The 24,908-nt window shown below is 37.1% G+C and overlaps 1 protein-coding gene across 2 annotated transcripts in view; it reads left to right on the plus strand.

Moving 5' to 3' along the window:
• The window catches only part of LOC150075075 (coronin-2B-like), a 432,519-nt gene that overhangs the window by 256,788 nt on the left and 150,823 nt on the right, over nt 1–24,908 (plus strand). For both annotated transcript variants that reach the window (XM_090388986.1, XM_090388985.1), the window contains one exon: nt 24,770–24,874. In XM_090388986.1, the coding sequence (XP_090245112.1) occupies nt 24,770–24,874 (105 nt within the window). The remainder of the gene's footprint in view (nt 1–24,769; nt 24,875–24,908) is intronic.

Consider the following 24,908-nt stretch of genomic DNA (forward strand, 5'->3'; position numbering starts at 1 on the left):
CAAGATTTAGACAAATACACCAAATGTTTAAATAAACTGATTTAATGATAAAATAATACTGAATAGTATACTGAAATGATACAATAAAAATTGTAAAATAATAATTTACCAAAAACTGATTTACTTTAAAACAAATAAAAACGAATTGATGAATTTAAAATACATTAAAAATTGTAAATTTAAAAGCGATAAAACATCATTGAAGCTTTCGGGGGCATCCGCCTCCTTTCTCAACAATAATGAAGTTCAAGCGACACAACCTTAAATATCAGGCTCACGGCACATATGTCTGACCAGGCACATGTTCAGCTCCCTTCATGTGTGCTGGAACCGGAAATGGTCTGGGAGCGTGGCAAATTAAAATGTTTGTTTCTGGCAAGGACCACAGCCTCCAAAGGGGGGGGGGGGTGGAGCCGAACTGCCCTATCTCTATTCATACTATTGTTACCAGATGACCCAATCCACAAACTCTCCAGCCACTTGCGGTCCCAGAATCTATACGCCCGGTCAAGGATGACAGCATTCTCAGGGGATACCTGGTGTTGTTTTTCCCAATAATGCTTGGCAATGGCGGACTTATTGAGTTCTGCAGCCTGTATAGCTCTCGTATGTTCCTCAGATGGTCCTTAAGTCGTCGCCCTGTCTCCCCCACGTACTGTTCCCCACAATCCAGGCATTTGATCTCATATATGACCCCGCTACTAGAGTCCCTAGTAATGGGGTCTTTGACCTATGACACCACTGTGTGCAATCTCTGACCTGGGAGCTGCGCACAGCATGTCTGAAAGTCGCGAAGCATCCTCGCAATGTGATCTGACAAGCCCGGATAGTAGGGAATATAATCTGTGGTAAGTGGTGCAGGCAGAACTACCTGATTATGCTCCACTTCTCTATTATATTTATCAGTGACCCTCTGGGGGTGACCACATTTCATAAGATCCATCATAACTTGCCTAATTTCTTTCTCTTCCTCCTCAGAGGTACTACAATGTGTCCTCACTCTACCCATAAGTGCCCTAGCCACACTATTTTTATGTTGAGCAGTTTGAGCCCACTTATAGTGTGTATATACTGGCCCCTACACATTGATTTCCTATAGACCTTGGTTCTAAGCCTGGGGCCTTCCCTGTACACCATTATATCCAGAAATGGTAGGGTGCCGTCTACTTCTACCTCTAAGGTAAATTGTATGAAAGGAGAGAAACCATTGAGAAAACTAACCACATCTTCCTCTCTCCCCTTTTTTACTATAGTGAACGTGTCATCCACATATCATTTCCACTTATGCATAAGGAACTCCAACCTCGCAAAAATCTTATTCTCTAATTCTTCCATAGCTAAGTTTGCGACAATAGTGCTGATTGGAGAACCCATAGTTGTGCCGTGAACCTGCTTATACATCACTCCTTGAAATACCAAGGTAGTACTTGAAAGACACAATTCAACACCACAGCATATATCTTCCATATTTAAGTGAGACTTAAGGTATCATCCTTCTGTAAGGCCAACTTGGCACATTCTACCCCAGCGCTATGGGGATACACGTGAATAATTATACAACATCCGACGACATCATAGTCTCGTCCTCCCCTATATCTTGACACTTTACAAAATTCACGAACTTCACACTCTCTTTAATGACCAACTTGGACCGACCCACTACGGGGACAATCAGCTGCGCCAGAAATTTAGATAGAGCATAAGTAGGGCTACCAATAAAGGAAACTATTGGTCGTAGTGGAACATTCACTTTGTGCATCTTGGGCAGCCAACACCCTGTTGCATGCATGGATCAGTATTTCTCCTTTGAAATCTTCTCCGCTTTCAACCAGGATAGTAACATCTTATTCACACGCTGTTCTAAGCCAGCCAATAGGTTTCTATGAATAATCTTGTATGTTCACTATCACGAAATAAATCTAACGCTTTCTTTTGGTAATCCTCCTTCCTTAGTACAATAGTTGATCTACCTTTGTCTGCTGGTAAAATTACAATGTCATCATCCCATTTAAGTTCTTATAATGCTTTCTTCTGTTTAAGGGTAAGATTTGAAGCAGCTATGTTTGCCTGGCTCAATATAGCAACTGTTTTAACACAAATTTGATTAGCAGTGGATTCCGGTAATTTACTAATGGCCCTCTCAATGCCCATGGTTGTTTCAGTAATTGGAGGTTTAGGGGGTAATAATGCAAATTTGGGTCCTAGAGCCAACAAACTCCTCTTGCTCTTGGGTTAAATGTTTGCCACTTAAGTTCTGGATGAAGTCAGAATGATGACCACCTCTAAATATAGTGGTCTGTTCCTCCAATAACATATTGAACTTATTGATATGTCTCTGTTTATATGAATATGCAGTCCTATTCACCCTCTCCAGAACTAACCTCTTAACGCTCACCAGGTGCGGGGGGGGGGGGGGCAATCTGCTACTAATATTACCTAATGATGCTTCAATCAATCTCTTATTACACCTCAGGTCATCATGTAGTTTCTGAATCCACGCATTCAAAACCTTCTTTTGATACCAAACTATAATCCATTATTATTACCTTTTATTATTATTAAATGATACTAATTATTATTAGTATCATTTCAGTATACTATTCAGTATTATTTTATCATTAAATCAGTTTATTTAAATGGTTGGTGTATTTGTCTAAATATTGTGGTATGTATAACTCCAACCTTAGAGGCCTTTTTGCAGATATAATTTAAAGTAGTTCTTTAAAAAGCACAAATGATCATACTGCTATCTCTTAAGGCAGCATAAATTTTTTAATGACAAATTGGCTTGATGCAGAAAAGTCAGTCTCCCTCTCTCCTCCCCTTCTTCAGTTGAACCGTATATAGTTGTTGATAATGCAACAAATAAGTTTACATTTTCTGTACACTTACCAATTGCCATTGACTTATTTCTTTGATTACACAGCAAGCTCTCATTATAATGCGGTTTGCTCTACGCTGATTCACTATAACGCTGTTCTTATATTATAACCCGCCGACCAGGCTAGCCAGGTGGGTAAAGTACCTGCCTGGCAACCCAAAGGTCGCGGGTTCAATTCCCGCCTCGGGCTTGGATCAAAGTACTGCAAAAAACCTTGGGAGATGCATTATGGCCACAGAAGCCTGTGCACCAACAACTACCAAAAAAAAAAAAAAAAAATATTATAACCCATATCTCACTATAACGCTGTTTTGCCAGCATACAGATTAAGTTTTTGCATGTTTAACGAAAATGTTTCATCTGATGTAGTCAATAGTTTGAAAATGAAAAGCAAAACAGTATTAAAAAGTTTCCCACGCTCAGTAAAATTTTCTTCCACGCTAATTTAATTCCAATACTGTGGCTTGTTACGTAGTTCCGAGATCAACATTTTAAAAAATTATCAAGTATATTGCTTGTAATGCTTGCATTATGTGCATTTATCCCAAGTCTAGTCATCCCTCAGTAGTGTTAGGTAACGGACAGTTCAGTGGCTCACATCTGGTGGTTTATGGGCCTGTCACACCCAGGGTCCTCAGCTGGATATCATCATTCTTCTCTTTCTTGGTGACTCCCTTCTACTTTTGACTCTCTCTCTCTCTCAGGTTAACTTGGGATTTTTTTTTTTTTGACTGGTGTGCAGCATAAGCCTCAGGCTTCCTTGCACCTTATAGCTAATAATGGTATAATAATTAATGCAACACAGTTACATTTTTGAAGATTAATAATGGTGGATAAGAATTAAAAAGCAACAATGTCTGGACGCAGTATAAAGCCTACTAAGGTAAGAAAAAGACTGAATTTGAAAATTAAATGATACATTTTTAAGCGAATCGATTCCATTCAACGACAAATAAATGTGTGCAATCATTTAGGACTGGCAGATTGAACTGTAAGAACAATTATAAAAAATAAAGAATTAATTTTAGCAGCGTAAAAGACAGCTGTTGCACTGCAAGTAACTAAATTGGTTAGGGCTAGGCCCGCTATTTATGATTGAAATGGAGAGCCTTCTAAATAATTTTTGAAGGTAGTATTCTACGCACAATTTTGTTATGTAAAATATTATATATTTAACTTTTTAATAAATATTAAAAAGCAATTAGCCTATATGATGATCGGAAGAAAGCTCACTTTTGAAAAAAAAAAAGTGGAACCATTTAAAGCTAGTAAGGGCTGGTTCGATAGATTTAAAATTCAGCGAGAAGCCACAAGTGCAGATCAAGGAGGAGCCAAAACTTTCAAAAAAGAACTTCTTAAAATTTTTGACAGATGTTATACTTCTCAACTTTTTAACATAGATGAAACAGGACTTTTTTTGAAAATTAATGCCTAAAAAAGAAAAAAAGCGCCGAAGGATCCGTTGGCTTTATTGTTGAGTAATAAAGCTGCCGGGGGATTTTAAAGTAAAACCCCTTTCAGTTTACAAGGAATAGGGCCAAAGTACAACCCAAAATCGACCAAAGATATGAAAACTCGACAGCCCAGGTCCACTGGATTAATAAATTCATAATTTTAATTGGATTTTAAATGTAGTTACTTACCACACAGCTATATACTTATGTAATGGAGAATATTTTATATGTACATAATTTTAATTAATATTAAATATTTTGACTGACATTTGGCATATTTTTACTACCGTTTATTATGTGTGAGTCATGGTGGTGTAGACAGCGATTCACAAATACATATGTTACATTACAGGAATATGGTGCTAGTTTGGTGCTGATTCACTTAGCGCTCTGTTTTTCCAGAACGAATTATCAGCATTAAGTGGGGGGCCACCTGTATTCTTAACATTGTATGCTGAATGATCCTCTACATCAGGGGTGGGCAGTTATTTTTCCTTGCAGGCTGGTCACCTATCTGTACACCTGTCCACGGGCCTGTGTGTGAAAACTTCCCCAACGTCTTATTTTTTTATTAAGTGTGTTTGCATATGTAAAATACAGTACTTAAATTAATGCAGCAGCATTATTATATAGCATTATATAATTAAATATAGCATAATTATTTAGTTGTATCAGTCCCGATTTATTTCTCTTTGAACATAAAAGTTAAACCCTTTTGTTTTGCAGTAATAACCTGTGGTTGTAGTTACACTATGGAATTATGCAGAAATTCGATTTTGATATTTTTAAGAGAGATTCCATTGAAAAAGGGTGAATCCGATGAAAAAATACATTAAGTAAACAATTTATTTTTTATGAAATTTTTTTTCATACAGAAAAAAATAATAATTCAATATCGAATGAATTGAACTTTGATAAATAAATTAAAAAAACAAACACATTTAAGATAATATTGAATTTTAAACATGTTAAGGCAATCTGTATGCTGTATGAAGTAACGAAATTTTTGGATATGCCGTACACGTGATAAAAATATACCCGGATCCTTGACATAATGTGGCCTCGACAATGCCCCCCCCCCCATACATACTACTCGGACCCCCTCCAGTCACTACTGGCAGAGTAGAGGTAGCAAGATTATACACTAGCTGATCCATAAGCCTCCTAGAGAGTTACCAATAGGTTAGGTTCAGTGTACTAACTAGCGGCCGGCCTGCAAACACCGTTTTAGAGCTGTACCCTCAAAATGTAAGGAATGTTGGATCTCGCCATGATGTTCATCATAACCTCAAAAGTCATCTGTCATACTACATGATGGAAGGGAGGGGAAAGGGTTGACCAGAACTTAGCTCTGGAGACTAAACATGGGTTCCACCACTTCAAGCCTCCAATAAGCAAAGTGGTGGTATTGCACCAGTTGATGAGAGTCATCTACCACCAAGGCAAGTATTAGGCAAGAAAGTTCTTAAACTAGAACATATAATAAAGTCTGTAAAAAAAAATGTTAATTTTGTTAGAACTAATGTTCTCAGTCATCAGATCTCAAATTTTCTTGAAGATTGACAGTCAATATAACAATTCCGTAGCCTAGTGGTCAGGAGCGGGAGTGCAGTAGCACACGCTTTTTTGAGTAGACTGGGATTCAAACCCGACTGTTGAATATGGTTGATCTGCCAACCCGCACTGGACCAGCGTGGCAAATTATGGTCCATTTCCCTCAGCATGAATTGTTGAGGAGGCTTCCATCTTGCAGTGGGTTGATAATGGCTGCACTTTACCTTTATAACAATATTCCATACCATACCATACAGAGATATGATGGCTAAGTTTGAGCTTAGTTTTAAAAAGAGTTTGGGACCTATGAGAGAAAATAATTTCTTTCTTAGAAATGAAAGAAAAGAGTGAAACATCAAAATTTAAAAATGAAAATTTGTTGAATGACTTTTCTTTTTCAGTAGATATAATGAACTACCTGAATGAACTTAAGACTTTGAAAGGGAAAAAAAACATTTTGTTTTTGAAATGTACTGTGCAGTGAAAGGTTTCATGACTAAATTGTTGTTATTTTCATAAATTTTGAAAAACAAACAACAGTTTCACTTCCCAACTTTGAGAACTCATGATGGGAAGATATTTCAAGATAGCTTAGATAAATACAGTGAAACTGTAATGAATTTGCATGGAGAATTTCAGGAGATTTGACGATTTAAAAAAAAAAAATTTAAAACCACTGCACACTAATATCTTTACCTCTTTCTTTTCCAATTCAGGAGTGTCTGCCAGATGTTCAGTTGGAACTGACTGATTTACAGTCTGATGACAGAATAAAAGAAAATTTCCAGAACTTGCCTTTAATTAAATTTTATTCTTCACTTTGTCAGAAGAAATTCAAAAATGTAAGAAAATTGGCCCAGAAAATGATGGCAATTTTTGGCTCGACTTATATTTGTGAAAAAACATTTTCAAACATGAACTTTAACAAAAACAGATATCGATCAGAAATGACGCATTTCAAGCACTTCTAAGAATTTCTTCAAGTGAACCCGACTTTGATGTAGATAAAATAGTAAAGGATAATCTTTGATATCACAGATCGCATTAAGTATTTATAATAAAGCTTATTTTTTTCCACAGATTGCCTTAACGTGTTTAAAATTCGATATTATCTTAAATGTTTTGTTTTTTTAATTTATTTATCAGAGTTCAATTCATTCAATATTGAATTATTATTTTTTTTCTGTACAAAAAATAAATTCCATAAAAAATAAATTGTTTACGTAATGTATTTTTTCATTGAATTCACCCTTTTTCAATCGAATCTCTCTTAAAAATATCAAAATCGAATTTCTGCATAATTACATAGCTAGCGTGAATCAGAGCTGTAATACTCAATACGTTCTACGTTGATATTAATATTTGTAAAATAATAAGAGGAGTTTACCTCAATATAGTACATAGAACACTTCTTTAGTCCTTTGGATAAAAGCGAAGTGTTCTACATACTATATTGAGGTAAACTCCTCTTATTATTTTACAAATAATTACATAGCGCAACTACAACCACAGGTTGTTACCGAAAAGCAAAATGGTTTAACTTTTCTGTTCAAAGTAAAATAAATCGGGACTGATACAGCTGAATAATTATGCTATATTTAACTATATATAATGCTATATACAGTGAAACTTCTCCTAATGGACACCTCTCGTTAACGGACATCTCTCTACAACGGACATTTTCAAATTCCCCAACTCACCTCCATTGGTTTTAACGTGCTTGCAGCTTCTGTCTAGCGGACATTCTCTGTAACGGACGCGGACAGGCAATCTGCACTTTCGTTTAGATTTGCACATATTTTGATCTCCCCATAATGGACAGTGGGCAAGCTCATGGCCCTTTTTCTAGGAACGTTTCTTCCACGTATTGCCTCAATCGTGTGTTTATTTTCTATTTCCGATTCTCTGAATTTTATCAAGGTTTACGTCGCAGTTCTAAACCCTTTTTCAAGAATTTTAAGGCACGTGTAAAACTTCTGATGAATTCGGTGTGTGCAGGGAGGGGGGGAATATGGTCGGCCTTTCGTCTTTTCAGTTTCAGTTTTCAGTTTTGTTCAGTGTCGTGTGAAGTGCACAATGTCTTCTCGTAAACATTTAACTTTAAAAGATAGTCGAACACATTAATGCGTATGATCGGCAATAAAATAGTGTTCGCAATCTCGCTGTAAAATTCAAAATCGGGAAGGCGCGGGTAAGCGACATCCTAAAGGAAAAAAATGAACTGCTCAAACAATTTTGGCAACACGTAAATGATCAGGTTCAAAAATCATTCCCAAAAACTGTTGGACTTCAAATTTGTCGCGCACGTGCTAAAAAAATTCCCATTAATGGGCCTATTATTAGGGAAAAGGCTTTGGAGGTTGCAAAATCTATGGGAGTAAATGAGTTCTGTGGGATGGCTAGACAAGTTCAAAACTCAGCATAAAATTTCTTGGAAAACCGTAAGTGGTGAAGGTGGATCTGTTGATACTGGGGTTGTAACAGAGTGGACCGTCAAATTGGAAGAGTTATGTCGTGATTTTGAAGCTAAGGATATTTACAACTGTGACGAAACAGGGTTGTTTTTTTAAAGCTCTTCCTGAAAACACAATGAGTCTAAAAAACGAAAATGCCAGGGCGGGAAAATTTCTAAGGAACGCTTGACTGTACTATTGTGTACAAATATGCTGGGCGACTTTGAACAACCTCTTGTTATAGGAAACCCACAAAATCCTCGTTGTTTCAAGGGCATAAAGTTTAATCTTTTGGATGTTGACTGGAAGTCTAATAAAAAAGCGTGGATGACACGAGATATCATGAGCGAATGGATAAGTCACTTTAACCAAAACATGATTCGTCAAAACAAAAAAATTATTCTTTTCATGGATAATGCTACATCTCACCCGCACATTGAATTTTCCAACATTCAAATCATTTTTCTGCCACCAAACACATCTGCAGAGTGTCAGCCCTTGGATCAAGGGATAATAAAAAATTTTAAACTTCACTACAGAAAACGTGTTTTAAGACATCTCATTGCAAACATGAACGATGTAACATGTGCGAGTGACCTTACAAAGAAAATCAGCATCCTAGATGCGATTCAATGGATTTCCTCTTCAGTAAACGCAATTAGAAAACACTGTCGTGAACTGTTTTGTAAAGTCTGGCTTCTCAAACGGAAAATTGAAGTTGTGAACAGCAATGTGGAGCACCAAGAAGAACAAGTACTTCAACATCTATTGATAATGTACGATACTTCAGCTACAAGTGACCCTGGCTACAAAGATATAGACTCAAACCTCAGTACAGAAGATGGGGCTCTAAATATCAACGACATTATCATCGATATTTTTCAACAAGTTCCTCATGAGGATGAAGAAATGGAAGGAGGTCATTCTGTCGAAGAACATATTAACAACGAACCACCGATAAAAATAGAAGAAGCACTCGTACAAATCAATCGTTTAAAAATGTTTTTCACCGCTGAAGAAGATACTGAAGGACTTTCGATGGTTTCTTCACTCCAAACAAATGTTGAAAACAAAATTATCAGCCGGAAGAAGGTGCAGAAGAAAATAAGTGATTACTATATGTATTTTTCTTAAGATAAAGTCATAATATGCATAGCACAATTGTATGTATATTATTTACAAAAATATTGTGCAAAATCTGTATATAATTTAATTTAATTTTACATTAAACGTTTAACGATTTTTCTTTCTTTCTTTTTTTTTTTTCTTTCTCCCTCAGACTTCTTGTTAGCGGACACTTCTCTCTAACGGACACATTTTCGTTCCCCGTGGCTGTCCGTTAAAGGGAAGTTTCACTGTAATAATGCTGCATTATTTTAAGTACTGTATTTTACATATGCAAACACACTTAATAAAAAATAAGACGTTGGGGAAGTTTTCACACACACAGGCCTGCAGACAGCTGACCAGCCTGTAAGAAAAAATACTTGCCTACCCCTGATGTAGAGGATCATTCAGCATACCGTGTTAAGAATACAGGTGACTCCCGCTTAACGCTGATAATTTGTTCTGGAAAAACAGAGCGCTAAGTGAATCAGCACTAAACTAGCGCCATAGTCCTGTAATGTAACATATGTATTTGTGAGGCGCAGTCTACACCACCATGACTCACACATAATAAACGGTAATGAAAATATGCCAAATGTCAGTCAAAATATTTAATATTAATTAAAAATCTGTACATATAAAATATTCTCCATTACATAAGTATATAGTTGTGTGGTAAGTAACTACATTTAAAATCCAATTAAAATCATGAATTTATTAATCTAGTGGCCCTGGGCTGTCGAGTTTTAATATCTTTGGTCGATTTTGGGTTGTACTTTGGCCCTCTTCCTCATAAACTGAAAGGGGTTTTACTTTAAAATCCCCTGCAGCATAACCACTCAACAATAAAGTCAATGGATCTTTCACCACTTTTGAAGCCTGGCATGTTTTTTTCTTCTTTCGATATGAAACTTATTTTTGTTTCCAGGTAATTCTCCAGTGGAGCAAAGACAACTTAGTTGATTTTAATCCTTCTAAAACTTAGTCGTGTCTTATATCTCGCAAAAAGGATTCTTCTGCTTCTATGCTTAACTTTGATTACACTCCGATTTCTAGGCAAAATGATATATCTCTTTTGGGATTACACTGACTTCTAATCTCTCTTGGCACAAGCACATTACAAATATTGTTTCCTCTGTATCTAAAACACTTGGTTTTCTCTTTTGCTTTCAGCGTTACTTTTCTTCCAAACAGCTGTTCACACTGTACACATTGCAAATCCGCCCTAGCATGGAATGTTGTTCCCACATCTGGGGGCGGTGCTCCCAAAACCTCTCTCAGGCTTGTAAATTCCATTCAGAAGAGGGCCGTTAGATTAATTAGTGACTCATCTCTAACAGAATCTCTCCACTCTCTGTCTCATAGACATACTGTTTCTGCTCCATGCCTTTTCTATAGATACTTCCATGGACACTGATCTTCTGAATTGGCATCTATAATTCCCACTCTATCTTTCAAAAGAGTCCAAACATGTGCCACTACCTGCCAACATCCATTTGCTGTTCAACTTCAAACTCACAGAACCAACTTTTCAGCTTCCTTGTTTATTCATTCAGCTGATGTTTTCTGGAACAACCTTCCTTCATACATATTTCCTGAAAATTACAGTCTACAGATGTTCAAGTCTAGTGTCAACAGATGTCTTCTTTCATCTTCTCAACCTCCAACCCATGCACTGTACTAAGTACTATAGGTTCTAATACCTCTCGTGTTTGAGTTTTCAATAAAAAAAAAAAAAAAAAAAAAAAATTTCTACTTTGGCCCTCTTCCTCATAAACTGAAAGGGGTTTTACTTTAAAATCCCCTGCAGCATTACCACTCAACAATAAAGTCAATGGATCTTTCACCACTTTTGAAGCCTGGCATGTTTTTTTCTTCTTTCGATATGAAACTTATTTTTGTTTCCAGGTAATTCTCCAGTGGAGCAAAGACAACTTAGTTGATTTTAATCCTTCTAAAACTTAGTCGTGTCTTATATCTCGCAAAAAGGATTCTTCTGCTTCTATGCTTAACTTTGATTACACTCCGATTTCTAGGCAAAATGATATATCTCTTTTGGGATTACACTGACTTCTAATCTCTCTTGGCACAAGCACATTACAAATATTGCTTCCTCTGTATCTAAAACACTTGGTTTTCTCTTTTGCTTTCAGCGTTACTTTTCTTCCAAACAGCTGTTCACACTGTACAAATTGCAAATCCGCCCTAGCATGGAATGTTGTTCCCACATCTGGGGGCGGTGCTCCCAAAACCTCTCTCAGGCTTGTAAATTCCATTCAGAAGAGGGCCGTTAGATTAATTAGTGACTCATCTCTAACAGAATCTCTCCACTCTCTGTCTCATAGACATACTGTTTCTGCTCCATGCCTTTTCTATAGATACTTCCATGGACACTGATCTTCTGAATTGGCATCTATAATTCCCACTCTATCTTTCAAAAGAGTCCAAACATGTGCCACTACCTGCCAACATCCATTTGCTGTTCAACTTCAAACTCACAGAACCAACTTTTCAGCTTCCTTGTTTATTCATTCAGCTGATGTTTTCTGGAACAACCTTCCTTCATACATATTTCCTGAAAATTACAGTCTACAGATGTTCAAGTCTAGTGTCAACAGATGTCTTCTTTCATCTTCTCAACCTCCAACCCATGCACTGTACTAAGTACTATAGGTTCTAATACCTCTCGTGTTTGAGTTTTCAATAAAAAAAAAAAAAAAAAATTTCTACTTTTGGCCCTGCGAGATGTACATACCCCGGTCCTATTCCACCTATGTTTCTTACACAACATATTTCCTGTTTCCTTAACAATAGAGTCACTAACAATAACCACCCCTTGTTGGACCAGTGCATTCTGCCTTGGAGATTTGCACTATGTTACGTAATGCAGAAGTGTGAGTTATGGCATTGAGTAGGGCAGATGAGAGCTTGATGGGCCCCCCAATTTTAATTCCTTCAAGAGCAGCTACCCTTTCTTCAAGCTCTCATAAATGCCCATTGGAACACTGAGTTGGTGCCTAATTTTTTCACACTCTCTGCACTGAACACACACTAAGATCCCTCTTGGCTGTATCATATCTTGTTCCAGAAATATCTTCTAACATTGTGCAAGTTGCACATTTTGTTAGGTCACAATTTTTAGGAGAATTGCCCTCTTCGGTTCCCCCCTTGAATCACCTACTCCCACTACTTTGTGCCCATTGGTTTACTGCTCTATTGTGGGGCATGATATCCATTTAAATACAATCAAATTGATCAACAATGAAAATTAATAAAATTAATCAATTTAACTGATTAGTTGACAATGCTATACTAAGCTAATAGATTTTTAAATGCAGTGATATGTGTTATGCTATCAAGTTTTATGTTATACTTTACGCTATGTTGCACTATACCATTATGATCGCAGTTTTAAATTAGTTATATAAATGTAAAATTTCTTAGCTAAAAACAAAAAATATATGTCTACAAGTGATTAGAACCTTTGAGCTATTATTTATCACAATTTAAACGCTACTATTCCACTACATTACTACACTGGTGTGCAAAACTAAAGGATCAGCACTATTTCTAAAAGTTACAACCACAAAATCTTTACTTAAGGTATTCTTTACTGATGAGAGTAGATTCAGTCTCAGCAGCAATTCTGGATGACAGTTAATCTGGCGAGAGGTTGGCATGCGGTATCATCCCACAAACATCACTGAAAGGGATCGATATGGCGGTCAAGGTGTTCTCGTCTGGGGATGCCTTACCTTGAATGGACGTACACAACGCCAGATACTGTAACCAGTGCACGCTACTGTACTGAGGTAATCCTTCCCTCATGTGCATCTGTTTCGAGGTGCCATTGGCCCTGAGTTCGTATTTATGGATGATAACGCCACACCCCATTGCACTGCAGATATTGATATGCTTTTGGAAAGTGAGGACATTGTTCCTATGGATTGGCCTGCCCATTCAATTGATCTAAATCCCATCGAACACATATGGGACACTCTGGGGAGATGCCTAGCGGCTTGTTCACACCCACCAGAAAATGTTTACCCGCTGAAGATGGTGCTGACAGAGGAATCAACAATGTTACCGCAAGAACTTATCAACAACATTGTTCTAAGTATGGACAGGTGGTGCAAAGCCTGCATTGATGTTAGGGGTGGCCATATTTCCTACTGAGGACCACCTCTTCCCTTTGTTCCATTTTTGGCAGTGATGCATCTGTATCATGGCAGCCACTGCTATGTTGCCATTTTTGAATAAAATCCCTCTCTACCGTTTTGTTTCTATTGTTGTGTCGGTGTTGTTTCCCTTATCATTTCTGTACCTCACGAGGTTCCTTTGGTATGCATTTCCCATATCCAGCCAATCCTATGAGAAGCTACAGGTGAAAACCTGACTGATCCTTAAATTTTGGACAACAGTGTAGTTACATATTACAATGTTTGTGCCAAAATACTGATACAATAGTAGTACGAATAAGTCGTAATTTACAAACTCCCTCGCTAAATTTAAAAATAAGCTAATGAACATGCCTAAGACTATTAAATGATTTGTCAAGCACAACTAATATGTTAATTCATCAAAAATGATGGAAAAAATTTCCAAAAAACTTATCCATTCCCGCTAGCTCAAAATCCTTTGACTGCATATTTGTACTCTCGTACCTTTGATCAACGTCTATTGCCCTTTCTTGCAGCATACTGCTGTACATTGGTAGATTGTGTGGCTGGTTTTGGACTTGTAGTCAGTTTTCAGCTTTGAAATCTTTCTGTTCCTGCCCATTGAATATTCTTGATCTGTATGGAATATGGCAGTGCCACAGAGGAGATCTCTAGTTTGAATCTATTGATATAAGAATTTTGTTGCCTGGAAGTTGGCTTAGAGTTGTGTCAAGGTATTGAATAGAAGAGACTGTGCTTTGATTGGTCTACAATAAATTAATATCATGTAGAAAGATCCCCAACAGGAGGTACTCTGTGCACATACTGCCAGTGGGGTACATAAGCTGTTGATTTTAGTAACTGTAATGTTTGTGTTTTGGATTATTATTGCTGCTCATGTAGTATCCGTGGTGGTCCCAATGGTTCTGTAAATTCTGGGGTATCTTTAAATCCTGCCACCATTTGTGTAGGACTCCTGGATACATGCTATATCTGTTTGGTTTTCTTCCATTACTGTTTTCAGTTGATCTATCACTGAGCGTTTAACTATGGGTACTTCAAAGCCTGGTAATTATTAGGATTTTGAAGAGTATCCATAATCAGTCTTCTGTTTGAGCTATTTTACTATCTTCATGTAGATTGGACACTTGGGGTCCCCTTCATCGAATGGTTGGTGAGCCCAGCAGATTTACAGTTCACACATTTTGCTTCCATGGACCTTTTTACATTGGTTGTAATCGTGTCCTTGTACTGCACAATGGCCATGAGTGCTCTCCTTTTGAGAGAAAGTGTGGGAGGTATGCCTACACTTCATACACTTATAATGGTTGGGTATAGGAAATATTCCCTATAACTGTAGCTGCCCCATATACTCTTTCATGTTTTGTCACCATCTGCCACATTTTGGCAGACAGTTCTACTATCCATTTGCAAGTTTGTGCAGATCTGGATTTACTAAGGTATATAAATTAGTCTCTGGGTATATAATCTTGGAAGTTTTTTGGTATAGATGTCAGTCATTATTTCTTCCTTACTTTTTGTCTTTTCTATGTGTCAAAATTCAGAATATTGGGTCCTTTGGTTTTTGGTTTCTCAGTTTTGAGACCCAAAATTGTGACCTGGATTGTTTCTTATCCTTTCTGCATCTTCCTTGGTTGCTATTTCAATCACAAACCTGTGGTTCTTGTTTTCCTTATTCTTTTGATTTTTATAGTCTAGAAGTGAGATTCCAGGTTCTTTGTTACTGCCTGTTTAGTAAGTTAATTAATAGCTTCACTGAGCTCAGTGTGCTTTCTTCGGTTGGCCTTATTGTTACAATATTCTCCTCCCTCTTTTCTTGAATAGTCATAATTTGGGGTTTTTGATGCCTCTAAGGTGAAGAGAAAGACTTGAAACCATTCTTCAAGAATGGTTTCAAGTTTGACCTTCAGGACTTAACTTTCTTTGTGATGGTATAATGGTTCTTTCCAGTCCAATTCACATTTCTGTGATGTCTTCTGAATGTGGCTGTGATTCTTCCAGTGTATTCTGTCATTAGCTTTTCCAGTTGTAATATGAAATCTGGTCCAGGGCAGAACCAGCTGCCAGGAAACCTTGTTCCTCATTTTCACTGTCATGTCCATTATCAGGTTGTGATGCTTGGTTAAGACAAGAGGACTCTGTTTTAGATCTAGTCTTCATTCTGTTTTTCTTGCTTGAGGCTGCTGGAGGTTTGCTGTTTTCATCATTAGGAGGATCATTGGCAATTCAATTTGTCAATTCAATAACAAATTTGCTGCCACCTAAGTTAAATTTGCATGTGGGAGGTTTGAGGGGTTAAATTCCCACTGATTCTGTCACATAAGTAGATCTATCAAATACAGTGAAAAAAGAATGAAACCTAAACTCGCTACACCTATTACAAAAGGTGTACCCGTGATTAAGCCTACTTCTATGCTAAAGTCAAATTTTATGGCAAGGATGTGGGCATGGCAATTGTGGCCTGCAGTGAAGCAGACAACCCTTATATGGCAGCAGTGGTGGCCAAAAACGATCTTGTGATTGCTACTATGGAGCGATTTGGAATTCCCAAAGCATCATTTGAATTCAGAAGAAATCCCTATGAATGGGAGATGTGTAAATGTATCTCCAATTCACAAACGGAGATAAAAGGCTTTTATTCCAGTGGATTCTTTTATTAGTGATTCCCCCAGGGTCCAGTTACGGGGCTCATTGTTAATTAATGATATTGATGAAGACATATCAGGCTTAATATCTAAGTTTACAGATGATATGCAGATTGATAGGGTGGTAAATTCAAGTGTAACCAGAGTATGTCACTACAACAAGATTTAGAAAGATTAGGCAGATGGACTGAGAAGTGGCAGTTGGAGTTTAACATTGACCAATGGAGGCCTCATTTTAGGAAGGATGTTGAGGTGTACAGGGCCTTGAATGGGTTGAGCAGGCTCAATGCTGATGGAATATTTCCACTTGCTCAGATTAAGAACCTGAGGGGGCATAGATTCAAATTAAGGAAAGACAGTTGTAGGATAACCACAGGGGCTCATATCTGGTGAGTATGGGCTTGGCAAACCCAGGGTCCTGAGCTGGATATCATCATCTCTTTCTTGGTGATTCCTTTCTACTTCTCTCTCTCTCTCTCTCTCTCTCTCAGGGTAATTGGGAATTTTTTTTGGCCGGTGCAGCATAAGCCTCAGGCTTCCTTGCACTATGTGGCTAATAATAATTGTTGTTGTGGAAGTTGTGATAGCCTTAAATTAATTTAAGGCTGAACTAGACAAACATTTGGAGGGACCGGATGGGTGAAATGGGAAGGAGTTTTTTTATTATTATTATTTTATTTTATTATTTTAATTAATTTATTATTATTATTATTTTTATTTATTTTTTAAATTAATTTATTATTATTATTCTTTCATTTTATTATTTTTTAATTTATTATTTTTTTATATATTTGTTTATTTTATTATTTTTTTAATTAATTTATTATTATTTTTTTATTTATTTATTATTAATAATTTTTTTTGCTGATACTCTATAAGCTTGCTTTCTTGCATCATATGCCTTAACTAATGCTAAATGCAAGGTGAATTTCATGCAGAAAGCCCTAATTCCAGATTAATTTGTCAACTGTTGTACCACACTCAGAATGGTGGAGAATGGAAAAGACCTGGGGTAATTGTGCAGTGAGTCATGAAGTTCTCTGAGCAGTGCAGATGGGGCTTCTAGAGCAGCCAGTGGGCTTTGTCTGTGACTTCCAACTTTTCCAACAAGGATAACAAAGTGATCATACCATTCTAGAAGGCATTTGTTAGGCCATACATTGAGGCCTGGATACCTCATTTTAGGAAGAATTTTGATCAGGTGGAACAGGTGTAGAGAAGAACAGTGAGATTAGGTAGTGAGAGATACAAAAGGGGTGCTCTTACTAGGAAAGACTTCAGTTTTTCAAATTGCAGCATCTGGAGATTAGGCACCTGTGAGGAGATTTGATTGAGGTGTTTAAGGCTTTGAAGAGTTTGAGTATGCTCAGTGCTGATGGTATACTTCCTCTTGTTCAAACTATACAGATAAGAGGGCTAAATTCATATTGAGGAAAGTTGGTTGCAGGATAGATGTGCAGAAATTTGCCTTCAGCCAGCAGGTAGTTTGATTGTTGGAAGAAATTTCCATCTGGTGTTGAGGAGTGGGTAGTGTGAATAAATTCAAGAAGAAACTAGACAATCTATTAAAAGCTATGAACAGTGTCTTTTTTATTTCTTCTTCTTTTTTTTCTTTTTTTTTATTAATACCGTTATAAGCTTGCTTTCTTGCATCATTTACCACAAGAAATAACAAATAAGTAACTAATTATAAAAATAACTAATGAATACCAATAAGTTTAAGTTGTAATAAGTTAAGACTACTGAAATTATGGAATTATTATTGCTAATCATGAAAAGATTTTGCTACAGATGACTTTATTGTATTTTTGTGTTGTTTGTGAAAAGAATGTTCCATGTTGAAAATTTTCAAGACGGAGCATTTGAAAACATTACACTTTGGCTTTAACCAACCTGCATACTCCAAGTGAAGAAAAAAGCTTCTTTTTAATGGATCTATACCTCATCTCAGTAAACAGAAATATTTCTTTCAATAAATAAATCTTCTTTATTGTAAACTTATGGGGAAAGGAATAACAGCAATATTTCAGGGGTGTAACAGACCAAAAACCAATTAATTAATCTATACAAGATGGAAAGAGCTAAGCTTGTCTACATAAATTCTCCATGCAGCCAGGAGCTCAGCTTCTCAATACTCTCATCAGAAGCTGAACTACTGTCTGTATGAGGAATGTATGGACACACATAGTTTATAGTATGTACGTAGCCATCAAAGACACAATCTGAAAAATATTAACAGAGCAATGACATCAACTTCACCATCATATATTAAAATTACACAATAAGAAATTTCATTACTTACCGATCATGACAATATATACAAAACCACCACTTAGTGTGTCATTACATATCTTATTAAACAAAGGATTCAAGTGTTAATTAGAAGGCACTTTACTGTAGCATTTCTGTATTTGGTTGTTTGAGGACTTCCTGGCAAACTTCAACAATCCAGTTTTACAATAATTTTTTTTTTAAAAAATTGTATAAATCAGAACATTCCAGACAAATCAGCTCTGAGGAAGAATCATATTAATGCTATTGAGGCAATGATTAAGAGGGTAATCCAGGGGCATTTAGATAGATATGGCATTCTGAATACCACACAACAAGGTTTTGTTAAGGGGGAAATTAGTAGGCAATTTTGACAGTTACTCATTTATTTATTTATTTCATATGATGTGATCAATACACAAAGGAACCAGTTTTTTCTTGCTTCCTTCGTGTATCGTGGCCGGGATATCCAAGCAACCGGTTGGTTTGGCACCATTGTGATATCCAGCCCGGGGCAGGAATCAAACCTGCGACCTTTGGGTTGCCAGGCAGGCAATTTACCTACCCAGCTAGCCCCGTCGGCACAGTTACTCATGAGAGCTTACTGTATTAGATTACTGGAAAAATTCCAGTAATGCTTTGGACCACTGTTGTTTTTAATTTTCATAACAGCATCGATGATGGGATAGAAGGCATGATGTAAAAATTTGCAGAAGATGTAAAGATTGGTATAGTAGTTAATGATCAGTACCAAGCAGCACTCCTTCAGGATGACTTGAACAGACTGTAAGACTGGTCAGGGCGCCTCCGTAGCCAGGTGGGCAGGAGCAGCAGTAGTGCTTAGCACACGCTTCTTGATTAGATCGGGGTTCAAACCCGTGACCACCAAATATGGAGGGTGCGGAAAGGTCATGGAATGACCATCGCATATCCCCGGAGCAATATGGCCTTAGTTTCTAATGCTCCTAAAAACCAAATAACAAACAAGACTAGTCAGAAAAGTAGCAGCTATGTTTTAATGCAGCAAAATGCAAGGTCTTATACTTGGGGAATAGCAACTCCAAAATAAATTATACAATTATTATTATTATTATTAATAGTCATGTGGTGCAAGGAAGCCTGAGGCTTAGGCTGCACCAGCAAAAAACAAATTGAGTACCCTGAGAGAGAGAGAGAGAGAGAGAGAGAGAGAGAGAGAGAGAGAGAGAGAAGTAGGAGGGAATCACCAAAAAAAAGAGAAGAATGATGATACTCAGCTCAGGACCCTGGGTGTGCCAAGCCCATACTCACCAGATGTGAGCCCCTGGGAGTTGAGCTTAGAACAGTAGAGGAAGAAAGGATTTGGTAGTTATAATATGGCAGATATGAAGTTTTCTGAGAAGTGTAAACAAGTGGCCAGGAAATCCCATGGCCCTGGTTTCCAATTGGTTATTTATCGAGCATTATCCTGTAGCGGTCATAGTCTCACTGTATAAGGCAATTGTAAGACCACGTTTGGAATACTATGTTCAAGTATCAAGACCTCGTCTGAAAAAAAGATATTGAGATTCTTGAAAGGGTCCAAAGATGGGCAATTCACATAGTGAGAACAGTAAAAGGACGACCATATGAGGAAAGTCTCCAATTATTATTATTATTAGCTATATGGTGCAAGGGAGCCTGAATCTTATGCTGCACGAGCCAAAAAAAGAAAAATTTCTGAATTACCCTGAGAGAGAGAGAGAGAGAGAGAGAGAGAGAGAGAGAGAGAGAGAGGAAGGGAATCACCAAAAAAGAGAAAAATGATGATATCCAGCTTAGGACCCTGGGTGTGCCAAGCCCATACTCACAAGATAGTGAGTACATAAACCCCTAGGGTTTATGTAGCCACCACAAACCTATAGAGCTTGGCAATCGGACACCTCTGATCTGATTGAGGTTTATAAGGCTCTGAGAGGGATTAGTAAAATGAATGAATGCGGAATTTTCACTGTTATAGAGAATTCCAGAACTCGGGGGCGTGATTTTAAATTCCAGGTGAAAAGATTTAGACTAGATTGCAAGAATTTTTCTTTTAGAAAGTGGGTCGTTGATTGTTGAAACAGGTTGCCTTTGCAAGTATTTGATACTGACGGTTTTAATAAAGTCAAAGGTCAAGTGGATAGTTAACTGTGTGAGGAGGGAAGCAAATAATTTTTATTTTCTTATCTACTTTTTTTTTTTTTTTTTTTTTGCCATTGCAACAAAAGCCTGTGGCTTCCCTTGCACTATATGGCTATTACTATTACTACATTTAGAGAATCCTTACAAGTTAGAATTAGCATTAGTTGAGGCATATGATGCAAAAAAGCAAGCTTTTAGAACATCAGCCAAAAAAAAAAACCCTTCCCATTTCACCTATTTAGTCACTCCAAAGTTTGTGTAGTTCAGCCTTAAATTTATTTAAACTATCAACTTCCACTACAACAGATGGAAGTCTGTTCCAACAAACAACTACCTGCTGGCTAAAGGCAAACTTCCGCGCATCTATTCTACAACTGCCCTTCCTCAATTTGAATCTAAGCCTCCTCGGGTTCTTAATCTAAGCAAGTGGAAGCATCCCATCAGCATTGAGCTTGTTCGAACCATTCAAGGCTTTGTCACCTCAATCAGATCACTTTGCAGGTGCCTAGTCTCCAGATGCTGCAACTTACAGAATTTAAGCTCTTCCTGGTAAGAGAATTCCTTTGTTCCTCTCACCAATCTTGTTGCCTTTTTTTATTCCGATTCTAGTAACTCTACATCCTTCCTAAAATGAGGCCTCCAGACCTGTATGCAGGACTGGAGGCCTCATTTCACGGTGTGGGCTGACCATTGCCTTATACAAAGGTATAATCACCTCCTTGTCTCTGCTAGAAAAATTCCTATTTATCATTGACAAAACTCCATGACCTGCTCTGGCAGCCCATCTGCAATGCTCAGAGAACTTCATATCTGACTGCACAATTATTCCCAGGTCTTTTGCATTCTCCACCTTCCTGAGTGTAGTACCACACAGTTGGTACATACACTCTTGGGTTACTGCTACTCATATGCAGTACTTTGCATTTGTCAATATTAAACTTCAGTTGCCACTTCTCAGCCCATCTACCTAACTTTTCTAGATTCTATTGCAGTAGCATACTGTCTTTACTTTCATTAACAACCCTGCCAACCTTTGTATCATCTGCAAACTTGGACATTAAGCCTGCTATATCATCGATATCATTAATAAATACACAAAACAAGAATGGGCCCAGCACCTGGGGGCTCAACTAATAACATTAGTGCACGTAGAGCAGTGTCCATTTATTACCACTCTCTGCCATCTACCACTTAACCATCCCTTTATCCATTGTAGCAACTTGCCCTTAATGCCCTAGTGCTCCAATTTGTACAGCTGTCTTCCATGTGCAACAATATCAAAAGCTTTTCTGAAATCCAAATATATGATATCAAAATTATTTTTTGCATCCAGTTCCTTTGTGACCACATCGTAATATCCAATCAGATTCATCATACAAGGCTTCCACTAAATAAACCCATGCTGTGTCTGAATTATTACTGCAGCCTTGTCTAGGTGATCCTGCATCACTTCTTTAACCAGTGACTCCACTATTTTTCCAGGAATAGAAGTTAAACTAACAGGTCTATAAATATTTGCATCACCCTTTGAAACCCCTTTGTGAATTGGGGATACATTTGCACATCTCCAGTTCACTTGGACGTCCCCTGAATCTGAGGATGCTCTCATAATTATGGCAAAGGTTTGCTTATTTCCCTCCCTCAATATAACTGGATAGATTCCATCTGCCCCATGTGTTTAACTTTAATTTCTCCTCCACTTTGCTCTCCGTTATTACAAAATCATTTAGCTTCCTGTTAGAGTTGAGTAAACTTCTGTCTTCCCTTCCTTACAGAATTCCTCGTGTGAATGTAGATGCAATATATTCGTTCAGTTTGTCAGCTATCTGAGCAGGATCATCGACAGTCGAACCACCAACACTAAGTGGACTAATCTGATTCATCCCCTTCCTTCTAGAGTTTACATAAATATTTACATTCGCTTGCCTAACCTTCTTTGTGACTTGATTACAGACTAGCTTATATCTGTCATAGGCTTCTTTGTCACCTGCTTATTTTTACATTCCACACATTTTTCTTCTCTTCCAGAGCCTCATTAGTTCATCTGACATCCATTTAGGCCTAAATCATGAACAGTATTTTTTAGTTGGTATGAAAAGCCTAGTAGTTTACAAGATTAATTCCCTGTAGTCCTTCCATTTAGAATTCACTGTTTTTAACATCATCAGTTGATCTCACTGTATAGAATTCAAAAACTGCCTGAGACCACTGTAGTCACCTTTATGAAAACAAAAACCCTTCCCTTTACCCTGTGTACGGTATTTACATCCTTAAGTAAATCCCATGTCAGTAGACTGTAATCACTGTCACCTAGTGGTTCCTTTATCTGCAAATTCCTAATGCAGAAATCATCACTGCTGATAATCAGATCAAGAGTATTACCCCCTCTGGTTGCCCTCAAACATGTTGCTGTAGAAATCCACAAAAGTCTTGCTAGCGTGCAAGTGACCAAACCACAAGTTCCCATCAATATCTGGAAAGTTAAAATCCATCATTACAAGACATTCTGATTTACTGGCCCACTCATTTCTCTGCACAGTTGTGCATTGTACTCATCAGAGTCATTAGGCCTATAACACATTTCTACTCTCATTTTCCCTTTCTCAGTGTTTATATCACACCAAACTGGCTCAACATTGCACTCACCACCCATGTCAGCTGGATGCACTTGCTTAGATTTTGTGTGTTTCTTAACTAACAGTATAACCCCTCCTCCCTTCCTACCCTGTCTGTCTTTTCTGTATGCATTGTACTCCCCAAATTCCAATTCTGTACTGCTTATATCTTTGTCACACCATGTTGCAAGATATGTGAATCATTATATGCAGTTATCATGGCTCAGACTGTGAATTGATGCATGGCAAAAAAGTTTACATTTTTGTAACTGGTGCTGCTCCATATGTGAAAAAGGCAGTTTCTACATCATAAATTTTCTGTTGGATTGTGATCCATGTTATGTGTTTAGCTCATGTCTTACATATGCTTCCAAAAGCAATTTGGGAGAATTAATTCTTGTATAAAAAATATTTTTATGACGGTTCCTATGCATATAGCTATTTACAGAGATTGCAACCTGTCCTTCCTCTTCCACAAGTCTTTTTTTGAAGAGGTAGGGAATATGATTATGTGCATGGTTATGCTTTATGGCAAAACTTTTAATTCTATAAAAAAATATTTTTGATGTTGTGGATACTGCTACTATTGGCACTTCTAAAGGTGTCCTTCCCAATTCGAAAACATTTCCTGTTCACCAAGACCCAGTTTGCTTGATAACTTAGTTCTGTAATTGAACTTGAAATATGAGGTCTTTCTTTGAGCAGTGCAATTAGAACAGTGAAGAAGGTTCAAGTAAAGATTTGAAACTATCCCTAGAGTCATGATAGGTAATAAGAAATATATTTGATAATGTTTTAAAAAATAACTCCCGATTTCATATTTTGAGAAAATTAGATGACTTTGTTGATGCCTTTTTGGAGGACTTCATTTCAAGTAGAATTTTTGGAGGTTCATATTTTCAAATTTTTCTCAGTGACAGGTTGTAAAATGACCCTTATGCTAAATTTTCATAATGTTTTGTTACATTTAAATACTGAATGTAAATAAATTATAATTCAGTTGTGACAAACTGGTATTTGTTGCCCTCATGAGTAGCACAGTATATATAATCACCAACATCCCCACACTGGATGGAAAAACCTCAGTTTGAATCCTGTGAATGATGCAAGAAATGTTTGTGGAGTTTTTTCACTGAGGTGATGGTTATATGGTTTTTATCTCCTAAAAACTGAGGTGTTTCATCCAGAAAACAAGCAAATTGGTCCCAGAATACATACAAGAATTTACAGACAAAATATAACTGATGCCTTGCAGCCTTACTTGCTTTGATGCTTAACACATACATGTATGCATATATTCCCTTAAACCTCGTAAAAATTTTATTGCATATAATAGCATTATTGTATATATTTTTTGTATATTTTGCCTATTTTTAGTGCATATTATCCACTGTCTAGTTATTAGCATAATAATTACTTATACAAGCATTTAAATAACAGAACTGTGTGTCTCTGCTGTTTTATAGCATGATTTAAGCAAGCCATTGAGGATTGAGAACATTGATTCTTCATCTGGTGTTTTGTTTCCATATTATGATCAGGACACAAGAATGGTGTATGTTGCAGGCAAAGTAAGTTTATATGTGTATAAAGTAATTAAATTCT

Source organism: Mastigoproctus giganteus, chromosome 14 (assembly GCF_048544385.1).
Source record: "Mastigoproctus giganteus isolate SK-2022 chromosome 14, ASM4854438v1, whole genome shotgun sequence".
NCBI lineage: Eukaryota > Metazoa > Arthropoda > Arachnida > Uropygi > Thelyphonidae > Mastigoproctus > Mastigoproctus giganteus.